The sequence below is a fragment of the Vigna unguiculata genome, chromosome 10, assembly GCF_037176805.1.
Source record: "Vigna unguiculata cultivar grain cowpea cultivar isolate G323 ecotype 2 chromosome 10, ASM3717680v1, whole genome shotgun sequence".
NCBI lineage: Eukaryota > Viridiplantae > Streptophyta > Magnoliopsida > Fabales > Fabaceae > Vigna > Vigna unguiculata.
Genome location: NC_140801.1, coordinates 7,600,229 through 7,623,514, shown reverse-complemented (window position 1 = coordinate 7,623,514; position 23,286 = coordinate 7,600,229). Strand labels below are relative to the sequence as shown.

The 23,286-nt window shown below is 34.8% G+C and overlaps 2 protein-coding genes and 1 long non-coding RNA gene across 3 annotated transcripts; 1 reads left to right on the top strand and 2 right to left on the bottom strand.

Moving 5' to 3' along the window:
- Window positions 1-904: 904 nt before the first annotated feature.
- LOC114165171 (uncharacterized) lies at window positions 905-2,182 on the bottom strand. The gene is made up of 2 exons (XM_028049832.2): window positions 2,081-2,182; window positions 905-1,597 (listed from the first exon to the last, which is right to left on the bottom strand). The coding sequence occupies exons 1-2, from the start codon at window positions 2,180-2,182 to the stop codon at window positions 905-907; spliced, it is 795 nt and encodes a 264-aa protein (XP_027905633.2).
- Window positions 2,183-16,826: 14,644 nt separating this feature from the next.
- On the top strand, window positions 16,827-19,985 carry AMY1 (alpha-amylase-like protein). Its single transcript, XM_028050372.2, has 4 exons — window positions 16,827-17,123; window positions 17,346-17,475; window positions 17,966-18,768; window positions 19,583-19,985. The coding sequence occupies exons 1-4, from the start codon at window positions 17,040-17,042 to the stop codon at window positions 19,826-19,828; spliced, it is 1,263 nt and encodes a 420-aa protein (XP_027906173.1). The 5' UTR covers window positions 16,827-17,039; the 3' UTR covers window positions 19,829-19,985.
- Window positions 17,191-18,075, bottom strand: LOC146882080 (uncharacterized). The gene is made up of 2 exons (XR_014985006.1): window positions 17,942-18,075; window positions 17,191-17,518 (listed from the first exon to the last, which is right to left on the bottom strand). It is a non-coding gene; the product is annotated as an uncharacterized LOC146882080 (long non-coding RNA).
- Window positions 19,986-23,286: the final 3,301 nt, after the last annotated feature.

Sequence of the window (23,286 nt, the reverse complement as noted above, 5' to 3'; positions counted from 1 at the left end):
GCCCATGCTGCTTGCGCGAGCTGTCGCTCAGGCGACGAGCTCCTGTTTTGAGCAATAACCCATATCGCTTAGGCGAGGAGGTCTCGCCTAAGCGAGAGGGCACGATAGTGCCTGTAACATCCCTAAGGAATATTACTGATATTTAATATATAAAATAAGAAATAATAATAAATGCCTCCTAACTTATAACATCATTTCCTAAAAACATGGGAAATTTAAAACTTTAATACAATGTGATTAAACTGGAGTCCATAATTATAAAACTGAAATAATATTCAAATGGCTCAAAGAAAATTACAAAGTTATCTCAAAACCAAAATAATAATTATATACAAAATCCCCTGCTATCCCTCGCTCCGAGTCTATGCATCTCTTGGCCCACCTATCACATCATCTACTCCCGGATAACGAGTTATCTGATCATCGCCACACACACATAGAAATGGTGAGCTATGCACAATATATAATATAGAGACATGATATAAATATGTCACCCAACCCAAAATAACATAACTAAAATTCTCATGCTTTTCAAATTACCCAACCATGACCTCATAGTCCTTCATGAGTCATATACATGAACTAGGTCTTGGGACTTCACTATGCTCCCACGAAACTAACTCATTCGTGGTCCAACCCTATGAGCCTATCTCGCTTATAGTCCTTCCCTACAGATTCCTCGTCTGTAGTAAAACATCTAAGTCTCCTCAACTTGGACCCTGGCACGCACGCAATCACCATACTATGGACTCCTCGCCCAATAGTAGCCGACGGGAACATAACAGGTGGCTCCAGCTTGAACTTCATTTGTCGCCCTCTGAGCCGAGATTAGCTCCAATACCTCATGTTCTGGGAATACCAAACTGCGCCGTCCACAATCAATTATAATGTGATTGTTAGACAGTCAGTCCATCCCCAAGATTACATCCAGTCCCTCCAAAGGCAAGAACACCAAGTTCACCTTGAATCTGCGACCTGCCACTTCCGTTGAACACCCAACGCAGACTGAACTGGTAGCCACTTGACCTGAGGAGGGAGTTGAAACAAGTAACTCACACCCCAAATCGCGTTTCACCAAATTCAATCTCCCCACACACGCATTAGCAATGAAAGAATGTGTTGCTCTAGAATCGAACAACACTAAAACTGACTGACCCAACATTAAACATGGCTCAAGGATGAGATTACCTGATTTAGTAGCCTCTGTGGAGGTCAAAGCAAAGACCCTGCCAGCCGCTCTAGCTCTCTCTGCTGGCAATGCTGCTGGCTTCTTCACAACCAAACTCTTCTTTTTTGGGCAACTGTTGGCGAAGTGTCCCGGTTTGTCGCATATAAAGCACTTGCGACGGTCGCCTGACCCTCCTACTCCGCCTACCAGCTGAGGACAATTCCTCTTCAGATGGGGTCCACCACACTGGTAGCAAGAGGGACCCTGGGATGCCTGTGGTATGCTATAAGGCTTTTTCATCTGCCTAGCCTCAACGACATTTTTCTGATGTCTGCTCACAACTGGACCAGGGCCTTTCTCCAGGTGCTCAGCACTCTTAGCCTGTTCCACCAAGACCAGGAATCTTCTCTCCCTCAAAGGTGTCACCACCTTCTTCAGTTCATGTTTGAGTCCTCATTCAAACTTCAAGCACCTCCACTATTTTGTAATATTCTGTGAGTAGTATCTCGCCAGGTGCTCAAACTTATTTACGTACTCCTGTACTGTCATCTCTCCCTGCTGCAAAGCTAGAAACTCCGCTTCCCTGTCTTGCCTGGCCGTGTCAGGAAAGTATTTCTCTAGGAACCGCGTCCTAAAGCTAGTCCACTCCACCTATTCTTCCCGAGTCTGCATTTGTTGTTGCATTCCCGCCCACTAATACTCTGCATCCTCATTCAGCAAATAGGTGGCAAACAGTAGCTTCTGTTCATCTTCACAGTTCATCACCTTGAAGATCTTCTCGCATTTGCGGAGCCATGCATCTACTTCATCAAGAAAGGCTTTGCCAGTGAATTCTGCTGGCTTGTGGCGCAAGAAGTCCTCCACGATTGGCACCCTGATTGGTGCAATCGCCGTCCTAGGCTACGCTGCTACGGGTGGCTGCATCGCATCCACCATTCGGTGAATAGCCTCAACGATGTCATTAGTACCACTACTCCTCCTCCTGTTAGCAGCCATAGCCTGGATACGCCACATTACAACTATTAAAAATTAGTCACTTAGTCAAACAAAACCACTCACACCTTTTCAACATTCAACTCAATCACACAACAAACAATCACATCGATAAGCTCACTTCCCACTAGCCCCAAAATATTAAAAAATATTTTCAAGCTTTTGCTCTGATACCAATTGTAACATCCCTAAGGAATATTATTGATATTTAATATATAAAATAAGAAATAATAATAAATGCCTCCTAACTTATAACATCATTTCCCAAAAACATGGGAAATTTAAAACTTTAATACAATGTGATTAAACTGGAGTCCATAATTATAAAACTGAAATAATATTCAAATGGCTCAAAGAAAATTACAAAGTTATCTCAAAACCAAAATAATAATTATATACAAAATCCCTTGTTATCCCTCGCTTCGAGTCTATGCATCTCCTGGCCCACCTGTCACATCATTTGCTCCGGATAACGAGTTATCCGATCAGCGCCACACACACAGAGAAATGGTGAGCTATGCACAATATATAATATAGAGACATGATATAAATATCTCACCCAACCAAAATAACATAACTAAAATTCTCATGCTTTTCAAATTACCCAACCATGACCTCATAGTCCTTCATGAGTCATATACATGAACTTGGTCTTGGGACTTCACTGTGCTCCCATGAAACTAACTCATTCGTGGTCCAACCTTATGAGCCTATCCCGCTCATAGTCCTGCCCTACAGACTCCTCGTCTGTGGTAAAACATCCAAGTCTTCTCAACTTGGACCCTGGTACGCACGCAATCACCATACTATGGACTTCTCGCCCAATAGTAGCCGACGGGAACATAACAGTTCATTGCCCATCGTGCGCCCGACACATGTAATCACTATACTAAGGACTCCTCACCCATTAGTAGCCGACGGGAACTCAACCAATTCCATCCCCATCATGTGTCCAACCACTAAGCACATCCCAGACCCCTATTGGACTTAGTCCATCAAGCCTAAACACCACACCACATGCATATACCTCTTATACTTAGGATAAAGCAGCCAAATCACACACACATGTACACAAAAACATGAAAATTTGCATAAACTCGCTTAAGCTAGGGACTCTTGCCCAAACTAAGCCCTCAGCCTCGCTTAGGCTAATTTACCTGCTTGAGGGAGCTTAAAACAACAACCTCATCACGTTATCTCGCTTAGGCGAGATCATTTCTCGCCCAAACACCCAATTCAGTCTCACCTGAGCTACAATGCAAGCAAAACATCACACTTGACCACGACATCTCGCTTAGGCGAGGCCGTCTCACCTGAGCGAGACCCTGGTTCGCTCAAACCCACAAAACTCCTCGCTTGGACGAGATTTTGGGCTCAGAACACTCAGGTCACCTCGCGACCTCGCTTAGGCGAGTGTCTCTCGCCTAAGCAAGAGACCAAGTCGCTCAAGTACCAAAACAGTCGCTTGGGCGAGATGCTCAACCCCTAAACCAGTAATGAAACCCTACAACTCTCCTTAGGCAAGGGTGACCCGCTTGGGCGAGAATTGCAGTATCCCTCTCCTGGTCTTGCGCGAAAACAAACCACAACCATACCAAAAATCCAATTCAGGCAATTTCCAAACATTCTACCCCATCAAGCCATCACAGTAACATGGTTCAGACAGATTTGCATCAATTAAACTAAAGGTTTGGCCAAAACTACAACATCAATACCCCCAAACCCTTATCCCATTCATATAAACCACCCAAAATGACTTTGTGCCTAACTTCAATCTGTCAATTCTCAATTACAATGCATATTATACCACAATCATACCCTATAGAATCAAATTGGAAGCAAAACGCAGAAAGACGAGCATTAATGGTATACACGTAATACAGCACCCCTAACTTGGAATTAGTGATCAAAGTTGAGACAAACAGGACCCTTGATTCACAATTGTCTTCTTGTTTCAGCCCTTGCACACCCAAAACTACGCCCAATCTCGTGCTCCTCTCTATACCTGTTCACCACACAACCAAAACCCTTATATTACCTAAAATTTGGCTTTTATAGGTGTTTTTAAGATGGGTTTTAAAATAAAAACGGAATTGGGCATTTTAGTGTGTTTAATTCTCATTTAGGTAAGATGGGTTTTAAAACAAAAACGGAATTGGGCATTTTAGTGTGTTTAATTCTCATTTAGGGTCATTATAAGATGTTTTCCAGCCCCTTTTGGCTTCTAGGTTTTCTTTTGCCCTCTCATATTCCCTCCAAAACTACACTTTTAAAAAATAAAGTTCCAATTTCATTCTCAACAAGTTTGAACCCATGACCACTTAGTCACCATTCAAGTGCACAACGCACAACTAATTCAACCAAGTCATGTTAGTGATACACTCCAATCATGATAAGCTTACAATACCAATTCCATACCCATACATATTATTAAAAATCAATAATAAAACAAAACACATAATTGACATACATAGGACTCAAACCCAAGTCCTCTCACACAAACCAAGTACTCTCTACCACTTAAGCTAGTACTTTTCCACGTCACATTAAACAATAATTAATGCCATAAAGACGCTTTCTACCCGCATTTATTAATTAATTAATTATTTAATTAATTAATTTTCCCGGGTATTACAGTGTCATTGTTCCTGATTCGAGCCCTCGCCTAGGCGAAAGGAGCTCGCCTGAGCGAGGGAAACCTCTCGCCTGAGCGAGGCCCTTCTGCCTAAGCGAGGGGCTGAGCGAGAAGTAGGTTTGCTCTTTGTTTTCTTTGTTTTTGGATATTGATCATATGTTTGGATTGATTATGCCTTTTAAAGTATGATTTGCGTGACTTTGTGTGAATATGATGAATTATGGTTTGTGGCTTATGAGTTTAACATGAATTGAAGATGATGAATTGGGTATGAATTTGATATGAGATATGGAATGGTTCATGGGTGAGCAGATGATGAATTTGGGTATGATCTTGGTATGTGATTTAAATGAAATGGTTGGTTGTGAATGTGGCATGGTAAGGAGATGAGTTAAAATTCGATATTCATGGATGGAGTATGAGGAATTGGTATGGGTTGACCTGGAATATAAAGGAGGTTGATTATAAAAGGGTTGACATGAGATGTATATGCATGATGAATATATTACTTGGTTGTTTGAATACGTTTGGTATGTAGTCAGTACGTAATTCCTTGAAATCTCTAGGTGAGATTTCAGGGTTGTGCTTTAGTGGTCGAGACGTAATTCCATGACCCCTGTTAGTGGGAGTTCATGGTGGTGCCCCATCTATATAATTTGGCAAGGATTCAAGGTAAGGTTGCATCCTGACACTCTAAGGAGTTAGTTAGTCTCACTTAGAGCGGGTCGACTCTTGTAGTGAGAGTAGCAGGAGGCCTGAAACTTAGTGTATTGTTTGGAAGGTCATGATATGCTTGGGTGATGTATGTATAATTGACTGGGAAAGTGTATCTGATTGCATGATCAAACTTTTTTTTTGCTCTAGCTTACCCTTCTGTTTGTTGTATGTTTTGTTTGGTGTGGTTTTCTCTTTTTGCGATGATCATCAACTTGTTGATGTAAGCAGATGTGAGAATCCTCGTGGTCAAGAGGGAAATGGTGATTCCGCTGCATAGTCTATCCGAGTTGGATCTTGCTGATTTGAGCTTTCTTTTAGGGCTAAGGCCCGTGTATTGTTTTGCCCTAGGACTTTATTTTGAATACTGTCTATTTTTTTTACTCCTCTTGGGTTATAGGCATTGTAGTGAGCCTAAGTATTTTCTTTTAAGTATCTTGGATAATTGTAAGGAGTGACTTATACTCCGCAACTTGGCTCTTTACATTATCCGATGTAAGATTTCATTTAATTATATTATTATTTAAATGGGGTGTTACAAAGATAAGTTGAAATCAACCTATGAAATCAATAGAGGTATTCTTTAAACCCTAAATCTTTTCTTCTGTAATTGTAAGTTTGGTTTGTTTTAGTGTTAAATTAATCCTTTTTTAGAGAAATTAACAACTGACTGTAGGATCTTTTGATTCAAACAAGTATAAAAGTATTTGGTGCAATCTTCTCTTTCCTTACTTTTTGATCATCTATTATTATTATTATTATAAAGGAAAGGACTTTAATTGAACGTTGTTATTTAAAAAAGGGAATTTTTAAAAAAAATACACTTTTTATTAAGAAATCAATTCACCCTCAAGATTTTGTCCAAATACAAATATTTCGTTGCGCAATTCTAAAAAATCCCTTATGTAGAGTGAGTTCAAGACTCATTGAATTTGCCTAGTGAATTTGTTCTCTAAAGACCCATCAAATATGATATTAAATAAAATGTTAACAAATTTGTAATTAGTATGACTCACAATATAATGGTAAATATGATAAAGTTAAACATATTAAGGTGGAAAAATGTTTTATCAAATAAAATCTATATAGAAGCTTTATTTGCACTTTATATGTCTTTCCTGAAAATCAACTTGTATACATATACTTACTAAGAGGTTAAACAACAATATTTTTAAGAGAATTATTCCAATATGATGATGAAAAACTTTTATTCATTAATAAAAATGACAAAGTGAGTTAAAAGTAACGGGTTGATCACATTCACCACACCTTCGAGTTGGTTCATATTAAAAAATAAAATGCAAGCTAATTATAATAAAATAAAATCTAGTACACTTATGATCTAATGTACTTGACTTGAACTCGCAGTAAGTCAAATGGACACTTATAGTCCCCTAAATTCAATAAAAGAAATCCAAATTTGGTTTGTATTTTTTGTATCACTTAACATTTTTTTCAGAACAATAACAAAATTATATAGCAATAATTGTATACATAAAATGATCTATAATAGAATCTTCACACTAATCACAAAATTCAAATCGACAATTTTTAAAAGTATGATGATGGAAAAGCTCCTCATTGGGTCACGAAAGTTATGGTACGTGTAACATCCCGTCAGGATATTACTAATTTAAATAAAATAAAGAAAATAACTAATAAAGTCACATTTAATAATAACACTTTTCCCAAAAACGCGGGAAATTTAAACTTTCATAAATGTAAATAATGATTCATAATTACCAAAGTGTCATAATCCAAAATAAACGTCTCAAATGAGTTTACAATTCATTTCCAATAGTAGAAAATACAAGTAAGATAAAACACCCCAGATATCCTATCTCCGCAGCTAAGCGTCACCAGCTCCACTTGCATTAACATCCGCTGCTCACGTGTACCGCGCACACGATCATCGCCAAACACAAGCAGATAGGGTGAGCTTAATAAAATTAACATACAAAACATGAATATATAAATCTCATTAAATATTTTTACATGCCACCACTCAATAAAATCTCTTACTTTATTCCGTATCATTTGGCCACAACCAAATCATTCGTGTTCTACCACTTTTAGTGATTACCCCAAGGTAATTTGCTGCCAAACCTATCGGCCACAACCGATAGAGCACGTGCGGGAACCAATGCTACGGATCATACACCGCAACGCCAGGTGGAGTTCCCATTTACGAACATAGTTCGTAATGTCCCAAGACTACCAAACTCGTCAGCGATTTACTAAGGAGGGCAATCTATCTGGACCCATCCGTACTGGCCACAACCAGCACACTCACATCGACAACACTCGCCAACCCGAGCTCAACTCAAGGGTTCCTCGTGTTCATCCGTCATCCCGAGCTCAACTCGAGGGATGTCATTCCGAGCTCAACTCGAGGAATGTACGTACTTAACCCCTATCCCGAGCTCAACTCAAGGGATACATTCCGAGCTCAACTCAAGGAACCCAGTAATCTTACCTTCGAAGCATCACCAAAAGCCTTGTAGATCACGCCTATAAAGTCCAACCAGTAGGACTTACAGCAGCCAAATCGCTAGGCGCTACAGCCACGTACCGCTAGGCGCTACAGCCACCCCTATTTTGCCATTCCACTAGAATTTCCCTCAACTTTTCATATTCAAGCCAAAGCCAAAAAAATATCAAAAATAAAGTTTAATGTGAGTCCTCCAAGACTTGAACCCATAACCATGCAATTGCCAAATCAATATCAAACCATCATGCCAAATTCATGTTTCATGCTAACATTCATCATCCAATTAACATATTATTTCACAGCATGATTATCATATATTTAAAATAATAACAAATAATAACACAAAATTGGCATACATAGGACTCGAACCCAAGTCCTCTCACGCATTTAAGTACTCTCAACCACTTGAGCTAGTACTTCTCCATGTCATACTTTTCATAATTTAATGTCATCAATGATTTTTCCACCCGCATTTATTATTTATTTATTTATTTAATTAATTAAATTCCACGGGTCTTACGGTACGCAAAAAAAAGAGACATAGGAAAAAAATGTGGGCTTTCTATTAACTCTTTGGCAAGTAACTAGTAAGACCATATATCGTTTCCAAAGAAACTAATGAAATAACTACATTAGACTAAAGAATATTTTCATAGTTTGAGATTTTGTGCAAGAAAGTAAATTTGCGCATAAACAAGTAAAGATGAACTATGGTAGTTAAAACCACTTTGATGATGGGAAAGACGAGAAATGATATGGAATTTAATATTGGAGTTAGATTTCATTGACTTTACTCTCATGTATAAAAACTCACATCCTCTCCATGGATATACTAATGTCAACCCACAAGTGTACTCAAGTCCTAATCTTTGTAGAATGAGCCTAGGTTTCCTTACTAAGAGTCAATCCCTTGAACTCTTAACAAAATAAACTCGCTTTATGAACTAGGGTTTAAGACAACCAATGAGTCAAGCTCCATTCCTAGACATAAGCTCCATTACGTATCTTGTTTTATTTCTAAATTTTAAAAGATATTTTGCAACACCTACTACAAAAAATTTTGTTTAATGTGGTGGTTTTAATATAACGATTCTCATAAACTACCATAATTTGCTTTATATTATGGTAGTCTTGTAACTGCCATAATTTACATTCAAAATATGGCATTTATGAGTGTCATCTAATAGCACGCATTTTTCCTTCTACTTTTTGTTCCCTCCATTCCAATACTTTTTTTTCTAATTAATAAAATTTCCCTCTTAATTGAAAATCAATTTCCAAATACTATTTCTCTAAGAAAAAGAACGTCAATTTCAAACCTTCTTATTCACAAAAGCTTGTGTTTCTCCTACATTTCAACCCTTCTCTCCCTCGTTTTGAATACCTAGTCATTTACAAAACCCTTGTGCCTCATTTCAAGAATCGTTAATGGTCGAGTCGTTGAGCCTTCAAGCATCATCCTACAAGCGTTGTCGAGGCTTCTAGAGTCGACTAACAATTAAAGCCACATGTTGTCTATATGATTTATTGTGTCAAGCCCCAACTGAACCCATAACACCCTAGGTCCTCAAATCGAAAAGGTAAAACCCTAATTGTGGGTCTGAAACTCGAATGGTATATTTTTGTATGTTAATATTTCGTGTTTCCTAATGCAAAACGAATTTCATTTATGCCGTTAGTAAGGGATTGGGATATCAATGGGAAAGGTTGCTTGAGATAAGTGGTTGTGATTAGTGCTCGTCTCATTGTGGAGCATTATTAAATCTAGGGATGTTACATGTGGTTTAAGCTTGGGAGAATATACTACTCTAGCACTTGCTGGGTCTTTTAGGTAAGTGACCCAACCATGGGTCTTTTGAATGTGAATAATTGGCCTAAGGTTTGATGTTTGCTTCGAATGTCATCAGTATCTTGCAATGAAATTATTGTTTGTAGTTTGTGAAAAAAGTATATAAGAAAATGAATATTGTTAACCCTTGTAGTTTTGAACATGAGTCATGTGACTAAAATGTTCTTTGAGTGGTTTTACTTGAGGTGCAACTTTCTAGAAATTGACATGTTATTTACCCCATTTATTTAATTTAATTTTAAGCTTTGAAGATGGATTGAAATTGGTCAAACTGAGGGGTGAGGCCATGTAGGTAAGCAATGTTTGGTAGTTGGTTTGGCTTTCTATGTCACTTCAACTTGTTTTCATTCTAATTGGTATATCTTGGTAAATAAATTTGTTCTTTTTCCAGGATGATGTTAATGTTACTAAAAGTGCAATGATTAGTGTGATAGGACTGGACTCGGAGAGGGTCCAACAATCAGGAAGTTTCTAAAGCTTAGAAGGTTTTATTTGCCAACACTAATGAACCAAGCATCAAGTTATGGGTGATCAAGCCAAGCAAGCATTAAGCAAGAAAACAAGAATACTAGCATTTAATGGAAGAGGCATACATCACTAATGTAGATTTGACATTTTACTTCGCCTTATAGGCCTCGGTTGTAGTTGAATCGAAGCCTATAAGGAGGCGGTGGCATTTTCTGAACTGGTGCAGTAAATGGACTTTTGGCCATGGTTACAACTGAACTGAAGCATATAAGGCAGCATCAACTTTCAAATTTTCAAAAATGGCTTTTGGCCTCGGTTATTAACTGAACCAAGGCCATAAAGGCAGCATCAGCTTTCAAATTTTCAAACATGCCACCAGCATCAGGCTTTTGGCCTCGGGTCTTTAAGGACTGAGGTAATAAATGGGCTTTTGGCCTCGGTTATTAACTGAACTGAGGCCATAAAGTCTGTTAAAATTCCCAATTCGCGAGCCCTAATCACTATTCATCGTCTCCCCAACTCTCTTTTCTTTGCGCGAATTTCTCTCTCTCTCTCGAGGACGACGACCTCTACTTCTGCGAACTCCTCTACGGCCACTGCTTCGGTTCGCGACCTCCCTCTTCTTCGTTCATGACAGCAGCATAAGCGAGGGTGGTGACCGGCGACGTCTACTTTGCAACATGGTGGTTCGTCAGGGCAGCCTGGTTTCACAACGCAGACAACCTCTGGTTTGGGTTTTGTAGGTCTCGCTTCGTGTTATAGCTTCTGATTCTGGTTTCATCTGCAGGTAAAGAATTCGTAGCGGTTGTTGCGTCTTCTCGTGACGGTGGAGGCCACAGTGGCTCAGGTGCGATGTGTAGTGTTCTTCACACGAGATTTTCGTACCTACATTTCGCTGGTTTTGGCTTTTTGCAGGTGGTGCACATTGTTCCTGGCGATTTTGGTTGTGTGTTTACGGTGGTCGCCAATATGGTTGCCGCTGATTTCGACGGTGGTGTCACAGTGACAAAAGGAACAAGTGGGGCTATGTTGCTCTATGGCTTCGGTTCTAGAGGCCCGAGGCAGAAAAATGAATCTATGGCTTCGGTTCTAGAGACCCGAGGCCAAAAGCCACCTCTTTTGGCCTCGCCCCAATATGCCTCGGTTCTGGAACCGAGGCAAAATACAAAAAACAACCGGAGCCAAAAACCCTTATTGCACTAGTGCATATATTTGAAAACAATCAAAGATACATAAGAGTTCAGTGGTTACATATCTACCCTCAACAAAATGGGTTTAGCAAGCTTATAGATTTTAAATAGGAGAAGATGGAGATATAAAGAGGAAGAAGATATTGCTCTCCAAGAGTGAAAAATCGCATATCCAACAACCAAAGATGGTTTTCCTTCAATCAATTAAGAAGAAAAAGGGCAAAATTTCCACATCAGCATAAGTGGCGTCCGACGATCTCCTGGTGCGCCCAACATTGTAGTGTGACCGTCTGACGTTGGCGAACCTTATAACGTGAAGGTGTTCTTTAACTTGCTAGCACCCAACGCTCTGTACGTACCACCTAACGCCAATTGATCTTCTAAAGGACCTTATTCTCTAACTTTGTGGCATTGGATGTGGATTTTGTGGCACACAACGCCATTGTTCTTCATGATCTCACATTTTAGTTGTTCTTCTTGCTTTGTCCATTCATTATTAAGTTAGTAAATTTCATAATGTTAGTTTGTGTTTTTCTAGAACATACTAGTGAGTGGTGAACTTAAAGGCATTATGGTATTGAAGTGGAGAGAAAGTCACCATTTAAAAATTGGCATGAATTAAGGGAATGTATGAGAAGAAAATTTGTACCATCCTCTTTTAAGAAAAATTAAGGCTTAAGTGAGAAATAAGAGAACTTGCGGAGAACTTGTGGAGAGAAGCAAATAATTTATAGAAGTTGAGAAATAATTCACCCATTGAGAAATAATTTAGGGAAGAAGTATAAGAGCTTTTGAGAGAGTGTATGAGTGTCCTAAGACGAAAAGAAGAACAACTAAACTAATGAAAAAATATTCCAAACTTACCAAAATGACTATCATTATCTGAAATGGATAATGATTTTTGACTCATTTTCTTTGACTCACTTTAATCCATCATTCTAATTACCCTTCAATTATCTATTTGATCTTTTGTAGTGATGTGATATGATAATCTAAGAGTAATTAGAGTGGTAAATTAAAAGTGTGTCAAAATAAGTTAAAATATCATTATGAAAAACTAAAACTGAACTTTCTTTAGTATTTCAAGAACTTTGAAAAGTTCAGCTTTAATTAGTGTTTCTGTTGCCATTTGACATTTTTCCATCATATGAACTCTATTATTTGGGTAACATAACTAGGTTTATAAGATAGTATTTAGAGTTTCTGATTTATACGTATCTATTACACGCTCAAGCTTTCTTACACCAAACCAGATACGTCTTCTAGGCCTAATGCATGAGTCCTTAGTTTTATAATTAGTGAGTGCCCATTTGTCAAACAGAATTAGAAATCATTGTGGAAAGGAAACATTTAAATTGTTTAAAAAGGAAGGCACTCAACTCAAGTCATACCAATGAATGCATGCATTAGTGATGAAGGATCAAAAAACTTAAAAGGGTAGAATAAGAATTTATACTCTAACTAAGATCTTTTATTGGATCTTAGTAATTACTAGAAATTTAGTTCTAGATTGTATGTAGAAAAACAGTTACTAAAAGCTTATTGCTCAATTGAAACAACAGTTTCAAAAGCTCACCTTTATTATAATGAAAAACTAAATGACTATTTATTCTCTAAGATGTCATTTCTATAATCTCATGAGTACATTATTAGAAATTTTCAGTTTAATTAATATTTTTTTTTAAATTTGTTATAAAATTTACAAATATTTTCTAAAAAAATTGTTGTAAAAATTATTTTGTACAAAATATTTTATAAAAAAATTAATAACAATTTATCACAAATTATTTTTTATAATAATTTATAAATATTTTCTAAAATAGAAAGTTCAAAACAAAATTCACATATTTTTTTAGTAGTGATAGCCTTAATAATTACTCGTTAAACTACTTTGTAACATTAAACTTATATTTAAATTCTATACACATGCAAAATTTCGTCGAACTATTGATAATCAAAATAGTTCAAGCAGATCGTTAGTAATAATTCATTTTTATAGAATTAAAAATATTTTATAAAAAGATATATTGTTTGAATAAAAACTTAAAAAAATTTGTATTATTTTATATATAGAAAATTTTAAATTTCACTTTAAATATAAGAATTTGAAATCGAATTAAACTAAAAGATGGTTGATTTGGTTGAAATTTTGATAACAAAATTTTAATACTTTGTTTTATCAATATGGACGATTGTCTCTTTTAGACTAAAGCCAATCATATTTATTGTGGTCAACATGAATTAAAAAAAAAAAATCTTGATAGACACTAATAAAGTAAAAGTTTAATTAAGAAAATCATATGAGTTTTGAATGAAAATTAACATCAATCTAGATTAGGATGACAACGAGGCGGAGTGGGTACAGGTATCATGATCCCTCCCCATTCCCATAATAGAAATTCATCCACATCCACATCTCCAAACCCAACGGGTATGCAACTTTTGACACATTCTCATCTCCACCGGATTAGGGGGTATATTCTTATACCGATACCCATTTTTTTACTGTTTCAAATATCAATTAAATAATTTTTATAAAAAAATTTAAAAATCACATCAAAGGAATCATGATACTATCAAAATATTCAATATTAAAATAAGATACTCTTTTTTCTTTTCATGATCTCAAATATTAAGAAAAATATTATAATAGTATAAATCTCAAATTAAAGTATCAAATAACAACTAGAGAAAATTCAAATAATTATATAAAAGTTAAACACACTACAACAAAAATCGCTTTAAGCAACAACACAAAATTATGAGTTAAACCACGAAAACCGTGAGTTAAAGTTTAAACAACATTTTTTTAAGCGTAGTCTAGGTGAGCGTAGCTGTAAATAATAGGCTACAATTTTTAGTACGACAACAATTGTAAAATCATTGCTTAAAATAAAATCCCCATCAAATGCAACGATTTTGATGTACGTGTTTTTTAAAACTTCAAATTTTCAATACTGTGAGCTTTTGGCGTTTTCAGTCTAAAATCAAAATGAGGGAAGAAATTCAAATTTTTGCGTTTTTGGAACTAAGTTTTGTATTTTCAGTCAAAAAAGGAGGGAGGGAATGTTTCTAATCTAAAAGCTTTAATATTTAGTCTATTTTAGACCACATTTTTATGGATTAGCTCACACTTTTTACAACCAACATTTATATAAATGTTGCTTAAGATAGTTTTTAAGTCACATCTAAATAAATGTTGCCTTTACTACTAGACCACACTTTTATTTTCGTGATCTCGTTTAGCATTGTGTAAAGTCATTTTTGTTGTAGTGACAATTACACATTACTTAAAAAATAAAAATAACCAAAATATTTATTAATTTTACAAACGATTAGTGGTTTCATTTGCATTCGATCCACCTACACATAGAAAAAAAATGAAAAATTAGATATGATATAATAATTTAAATTGAAAATTTTAATTACTAGAATATAATGTACCTTCTTAATCATATTCATTTTCACTCATGAGAAAATCTTTTTCTTTTAATTTTTTAACATCTACAAACACCAAATGTAGAATATTAAATGAGAATTCATAAAAATACACTAATAATAAATATTAATAAATTTGAGTAACTTACCTAGATGGTTTAAGTTCCATATCCAACTTCTTGTACACATCAAAGCCTTTATAGTAATATGATGAAGTCGACTACGGTGAGAAGTTAATATTTGACCACCAGTACTAAAAGCAGATTCAGAAGCTACAATTGTTATTGGAATAGCTAAAACATCCCTTGCAATTGCTTGAAGGGTTGGAAACTTTAACCCATTTGTTTTCCACCATGATAGGATATCAAATTCTTGTGTAACTAGAAAATTATCTTCTTCCAAGTAATAATCCAACTTTGTTTTCATAATTGTAGTTCTAGATTTTTTTCTTTTTTACCATAAACTCTAAAAATTCATTCGCATCATTATCAACAACTTTTCTCAACTCCAACGATGTAGCTTTATAAGAATGAGTTTCATTCTTTTTTTTATTGATATTCCAAAACCAAATCATAGCACATTTGACGAATCCTACTAAGTTTTAGATCAAAATCATAACCATACAAATTATAAAAATAATATTCTAACATGTCCATCTTGTACCTTGGATCTAAAACTGAATCAATTGCCAATATATCATGAATAACACTCCGGTAACTTTCAAATTTCTTTAACATTTGTATTGCCATATTTTGAATGGTTGTCTCACGAGATTTAACCCAATCATTTATTTCAAGCTTGATCTCACAAATCTTTGGGGATATGTATATTCTCATCCCCATCCCCAGTTGAAAACTTTGGATATTACTCATACTCATACTTAGTCAATGCGAAAATTTTCTGCCAAAACGGAGATGGATTCGGGTGATAACCACGTGCACGAGTTTATCTACCATCTCTAATCTAGATAACTAAAAAAGAATGTCAATATAAATTTTTTTAGTTATTATTAATTGTTTATATTTAAATATTTTTTTTGTATTTACTAATAATTAAAATATTTAGTTCAAATAAAAAGAATTAAAACTATTTTACCCAGACAAAAAATATCTATAAAATAAAATGAATTTAAATTTAATGTAATTAAATATGTTAAAAAATATAAATTTTTCTATTTTGTATGAGAAAACTCAAAAGGTGCGCGAGAATTGAAGTAATTTTTGTATTAAAAACTACACGCGTTTAACGGTCGTTTGGTACTAATAATGCGTGACTTTGACTCTTTGGGTTTGTTTCCCATTACTTCAAGAGACCAACCATTACACATACTTTTCTTATTTTCCTCTTTAGACTTCTCAACTCTAAATTGATTTTTTTTTAACCTATTTCCATGGTTGATAATCCATTTTAAAGATATTTTGATCATTAAAAAAAGTCAACTTTTATATTAGTAGAAAAAAAATTGAAAAGTAAAATAATAAATATGAAGTGTATGTAAAAATTGACTGGGTGTGGAAATAATATTTACCCATTTAATTCTGTGCAATGCATCACTCTTTACAAATGCATTCTTATTCCAAAAAATTGAAAACACAGCCACAACTTCAGTGGGAACATGGCGATGAATTACGTCAACATCTTCCTAAGAGTTTTCAAACACGCTATTCCTTCTTAAAAACAGTAGAATTTCTCATCCTTTTCACTAAAACTTCCAAAAGTGTTGTCTGAGATATATTTTTCTGTTTATTTTTTCCAAATATGTTATCTTACATGTATAATTTATGAATTCTCCATACCTTTAGGCCTTATCTCTAATTACTCCAAAAATTTCTTTCCCAAATTCACACTATCCTTGATTTCCCTCTTGTTTTTGAACTTCCTCAATCATCTCCATTTCAATGATTATCACTTTTTTTGGGTGATGTATCTTATCTTGATGACAAATTTCACCCTTTCAAGTCTTAATTTACCTCACTCAAGACTCAACCATGATTCTGCAGACATGCAAATAAGGTAATTTTTGCCTCTATATAAGCCACAGCAAGCTAGCAGCAGAAACACTCAAACACAAAAACCAAAACATAATCAAAGCTATGGATTCCTTCTTTCGGCTCAGCATTTTCTGTCTCTTCATTTCACTCCTTCCTCTTTTCTCTTCCTCTGCCTTGCTGTTTCAGGTTTCACATCACCACCTATTCTTTGATTTTGTTTGTGACACTCACAAATGCATACAACACAGATAACAAAACAACCACAACCTAACATGAATTATGTTGTACCTTGTATTTTTCAAAACTTAATTTGTCATCATATTGAACACATATCATATATGATACTTGCATCATATTTCAAATACATTTCTAACTATCTCTGCATGAATATGATTGATGTTGTCACAGGGGTTCAACTGGGAATCAAGTAAGAAAGGGGGTTGGTACAACTCTCTTAAGAATTCTATTCCTGACCTTGCAAATGCAGGAATCACTCATGTGTGGCTCCCTCCTCCCTCTCAATCTGTTTCTCCTGAAGGTTCATCTTTCTACCTGCCTCACTCAAATATGATTATCAGCACCTGTTACCCAATTTCGTCATATATGACTTAATTTCTAGCAGATTTTTTTTCATGTAAAGTTGTTCTATGCCAAATATGATTGTCATGTGTTGGAAATCCCACGATAATTACATATAAGACCATTTTATAACATATAAGTAAAAACAAATGTCACCTTACAAATAGATTTTATAAAATTGAATTAGCAGGATATGACTAAAGGAAAAGTAGGTGTGAGTGTAGTATTCACGCATTGCCAAGCAATCAGAATTCAGAAACTATTCTAAGCATGGTATTAAATAAGCAACTATAAAAATCTTTCATACATACATGACACTCTGAAAATTGTTACATACTTACATGGCATTCCAATTCAATTCTTTTGTCAAACATGTTATCTGCAAACCTAGTTTTTACCAATCATGCACAGAAAAAACTTATTACCGTTCATGCCACTTTTGAATCCAGGATATCTTCCAGGAAGGCTATATGATCTTGATGCATCAAAATATGGAACCAAGAACGAACTGAAGTCCCTGATTGCTGCTTTTCATGAGAAGGGGATAAAGTGCCTGGCGGACATAGTGATCAACCACAGAACTGCAGAGAGGAAGGACGGGAGAGGAATATATTGCATCTTTGAAGGTGGTACTCCAGATTCACGCCTTGATTGGGGTCCATCATTCATTTGCAGAGACGACACTGCTTATTCTGATGGCACTGGAAACAATGACAGTGGAGAGGGGTATGAACCTGCACCGGACATTGACCATCTGAATCCACAGGTGCAGAGAGAGTTATCTGAATGGATGAACTGGCTCAAATCTGAGGTTGGTTTTGATGGGTGGAGGTTTGATTTTGTGAAGGGGTATGCACCTAGCATTACCAAGATCTATATGGAACAAACAAGGCCAGATTTTGCAGTGGGAGAGAAATGGGATTCTCTCTCATATGAAAATGGGAAGCCAAATTATAACCAAGATGGTCACCGTGGGGCACTGGTGAATTGGGTTGAATCTGCTGGTGGAGCTGTTACTGCATTTGATTTTACCACAAAAGGAATTCTTCAGGCTGCTGTGCAAGGAGAATTGTGGAGGTTGATAGATCCAAATGGCAAGCCTCCTGGAATGATTGGTGTGAAACCAGAAAATGCAGTGACTTTCATTGACAACCATGACACTGGTTCCACACAGAGAGCTTGGCCATTCCCTTCTGACAAAGTCATGCAAGGATATGCCTACATTCTAACACACCCTGGCACCCCCTCAATAGTAATATTTTCTCATACCTCTTTAACTTTCAATGCATTTTTTTTTAAATGATAATATGACTTTCACTTTTTGTCTTGAATCTTTCACTTGACTTAGTGTAGATCATTGATTAATTTATTATTGTCTTTTTATTTTAAAGAATCAATGGTCCACATTAAGCTACATAAGAAAATAAAAGACGGGAGTTATAGTATTTTTTCCATTTTTTTACAATAAATTACATTAACACAGAAAAAAATTAACACTAATCTCTATTAGACAATAATACTTTGACACTATATTCTTAGATCTATTTGACACTATCTTCACCGTCCTTCACTCTTTCTTTCGAGTCTAGATTTTCTGATAGATTTTTTGAGTGTTGTCCTTTAGATAACATCAAACATACATTAGATGTAAAAATGATTTTTATATATTTTAAAATTCTAAAATCAGTGTCCATAAATATATATTTTGGAAGCATAGCAGAGAAACAACATATACAACCTATAAGATAATCCAAATTCCTTTACTTTTCTTGCAAATTCAAAAGTTCTGTTTTTGTATAAAATAATCGTTTTCCATCTCTAATTTTTACTCTTAACACTAACCTCTGTGTATTGTACTGGCACATTATGTGTATTTTTACAATAGGGTTGCTGAAAATGCTAAAATAGCATAGAATCATGTTTGGTTTCAAGAAATCTGAAGGGATATTAGTATATTATGTTTTTTTTTTTAATTTAAAAGATATGGTGTGGTACTTTTCTTTGGTTGTTGGATGAGGTTATTTTTTGTTTGTATTTTATTCTTATTATTATTTCTTGTTGTGCAGTTCTACGATCACTTCTTTGATTGGGGCTTGAAGGAGCAGATTGCAAAATTGAGTAGCATAAGGGTGAGGAATGGGATCAATGAGAAAAGTAGTGTGAAAATTATGGCATCTGAAGGTGACCTTTATGTTGCAAAGATAGACAACAAGATCATGGTGAAGATAGGGCCAAAGATGGACCTTGGAAATCTTATTCCCTCAAATCTCCATGTTGCTACCTCTGGCCAAGACTATGCTGTGTGGGAGTGAATCCATTTATTATAGTATACAATAAGGAAAACTTCATGCTTATCATAAACTACCTTTCATTGGGTATAAGATCATTTTATACAAAGTTTAATTCACCCCTTTACCCACCCAATGCAATTTTCCTTAATATTTATAAACAATAATTCAAGATCACAAATCATTGTGCAAAATTTTCATTTTTACCTGTGTGAGAAACTGGATGAAAAGATTGTGTTGTTATTGCTAAATCGATTTCTTCTCATGAATCATTATTAATGGTTTGTTATAGGATGTGCACTTAGTTTTGTTTATATAATTAAAAGTAGGGTTAAATATTAACTTTCATTCAACTTTGAAATTAGTTAATTTTGAAATTTTAAACCAATTTAGTCCTTCATCTTTCGAAATACGTGAATTAAATAATTTTAATCAAATTTTGTTAGGTTTATTTGATGTTTCGTACACATTTCAAGATTATATTTGAGTTATTTATACTGTTTGACACATTTTTGCTTTAATGTTAAGTATATTATGAAACACGCTTGAAATGTCAAATAAACTTAACAAAATTTGATTAAAATGATTAAATACACGGTATTTCGAAAGATTGAGGACTAAATTGGTCCAAAGTTTTAAAATGAACTAATTCCAAAATTCACTGAAATTTAAGGGACCAAAAACATATTTAACCTTTACAAGTATTAAACAAAATATATTAAAATTGATTTAAGAAAATAAACATTGAAATTAAAAATATCAAAATATATATATATATATATATATATATATATATATTAAATTTAGATAATAAAAAATAGTATTAATGTGTTTTTCTTTAACTATTTTAAAAAAATATGTTTTATCCCTAAACTAAAATATATATTTATTTCATCACTACATTTTATGAAAATCATGTACTTCTAGAGAAAGACGCCAATAAAGTTTCAAAGACCATCCAGTTTGTGGACAAACCGATGGACCAAGATATAAAACATGGTCCAATGAATTGTCATCATCCACTTGTAGTTTTCTATCTTCACAATTGGTTTCTTGTTATTTGCTTTCCTTTTAATAATATGCTACACTCTGGATATATCATTTTTTTAACAATTTTATCTCATGCTTAAATTTTTTTATTTCCTCTTATAAATATCATGATTATATGTTGATTTGGACCTTTGAATCTATTGTGAATTTATTTCATGTTTATGGATTTTTTATTGAGCTTGTTTAATACATTGTATTAGATGATCTAATTGAAATTATCGTAGTAGTTTGGTCATTTGTTAACATGTCGTTACTTCGGTGTTCTTCCACATAGTTCCACTAATAGATTCCCATGTATAATGAAACGAAATGTCAAAGTCTGATGTGTCATTGACTTTTTTAGTCGTATTGGGTGTGTTTAGAAGGCGTAGCCATTGTCAAATAAGTGGTAAATACGTTTGAAGAAAAAGGTAATAATGATGGTGTGACAGAGAATAACAGAGAAACAAAAAATAAATATTTTGTTTGTGTGTATGGGGAACAAAGCAACCAGTTTGGAGCCACGCCAACCCATTGCAAGAACCTTAGATTGTTAAACAGTAAAGATGGTCGTGTAGGATGTTCCTGTCAAGTTGACTTATGGACGATCGCTCGTGCAGAAGCTCATGACAATGTACTATGTTCCTGTCGGGTAGGATGTTTCTTTATGTTAACACAAATATTGTCTTGATTTACTCATTGATACTGGTATGATTGGTTGCAAATCTTCTTCCACATCAATGGATAGTTCTCGTCGTCTCCATCATGACTCTAGACCATTGTTGGCAAACCCTTTATCTTATCCACGATTGATTGGACGATTATTATATCTCACAAAGTACTCGTTGACATATTGTTTATGCCACACAACATCTTAGTCAATTTATTCCTCATCCCACTAAACCACAACAAAAAGCTTCCACGCTGGTTCTATGTTATCTCAAAAGTTGTCCGGGTAAGGGACTTCTTTTTTGCAGAGATTCTCCTCTCCAAATATGTGGCTTTAGTGATGTCGATTGGGCAACTTGTATTGATTCTTGTCGCTCGATTACTGCTTATTGTTTCTTTCTTTGAAATTCTTCAATCTTATGGAAGACAAAGAAACATAATATCATGTTTCTCTCTTCTTTTGAGGTCGAGTACCGTGCTCTTGCATCCACCACCTGTGAACTTCAATGCTTGTCTTATTTACTTCATGATCTTAAAGTCACTTGTTCCAAGCCTGTCGTGCGATTTTGTGACAATCAAAGAGCCCTTCACATTATTATTAATGAAATTGCTACCAGTTTCCTCCTTCCATCAACTAACTGACATTTTCACTAAAACTCTAGTTTTAGGTCTAATATGTTGAAACTGGAGATGGTTGAAATTTTCCTACCTCTAGCTTGTGGGAGGCTAATGAAGGAAAGGTCCAAAATCTCACACAATTGGGCCATAACAAAAATGAAAAATGAAAATGACAAAACAGAGAACACATGTGTTGCATAACAGAAAATCATACTAACATGTAGTGAGATGTATATAAGACAACTTTGTAATGTTTTTTCATCATCTTTATCCTTTTAGGTCATCCTTTATATGCATATATATTGTACCTTTTGATGTAGAAAAATTGAGTGCGTGAATACACAAGATTTTTGCAGTAATCTTCCTTTTAATCATTTCCTTTTCAGAGTTACGTATCTAGCCACGGTGGTGATGAAAGAGCATATCACTTGAGAGAGCAGCAATAAAACCTTCCATCAAAAATCAACGGAGAACATGGTTGCAGTGGAAGCTCAGAAACCATTACAAGTTTCATGTAAGAATCGTTTCATTGAGAACTCAACAAAAATATGGAACTCAAATTGTTGATTTGGTTTGAATGTGATCTTTTATAATTCTTGTATAAATAAAACAAAAAAAACAAACACAAAGAATCTAGTATGATGAAGAAAATAATAAATTAAAAGAAAAACAAACAGACATTGAACAAAAATCATGACTTAGATACACATTTTAATTACACGTAAATCATGATATTTTTTAGCTTAAATACCTTTTTTGTCCCAATTTTCGTGAGCTTTGTTTCGTTTGGTCCACATTTTTTTGAAATGTTCAAAATGGTCCTAATTTTTGTAATTTATGGTCAATTTGGTCCTTTTTCACACACTGTTTAAATCGTTAACGGAAGGTGAATAGTAACTATCATGTGTTACTCTGTGGTTTTTTTTTTTAATTTTTAATTTTTTTTAATTTTAAAAATGTTGTCTACATATCAAGTCAGCATTATGACACATGGCAGAATCTCGTGACTTATATTCAATTTAGTCCCAATTTTCGTTAATTTTGTTCAATTTAGTCACAATTTTCGTTATTTTTGTTCAATTCAGTCCCAATTTTGTCTCTATTAAAATCCGGGAAATTGGAATAAAGAATAATAAATAAATTACAAACAAATGTAGGTTGAAAGT

Bases quoted from the DNA above. Each gene is read 5' to 3' on its own strand.
- LOC114165171 (XM_028049832.2), bottom strand. From the start codon at position 2,182: ATGTGGCGTATCCAGGCTATGGCTGCTAACAGGAGGAGGAGTAGTGGT. The intron at 1,598-2,080 runs GTAGCAGCGTAG...GAACTGAAGAAG, and splicing joins TGGATGCGATGCAGCCACCC to GTGGTGACACCTTTGAGGGA.
- AMY1 (XM_028050372.2), top strand. From the start codon at position 17,040: ATGGATTCCTTCTTTCGGCTCAGCATTTTCTGTCTCTTCATTTCACTC. The intron at 17,124-17,345 runs GTTTCACATCAC...ATGTTGTCACAG, and splicing joins CCTCTGCCTTGCTGTTTCAG to GGGTTCAACTGGGAATCAAG. The intron at 18,769-19,582 runs GTAATATTTTCT...CTTGTTGTGCAG, and splicing joins ACCCTGGCACCCCCTCAATA to TTCTACGATCACTTCTTTGA.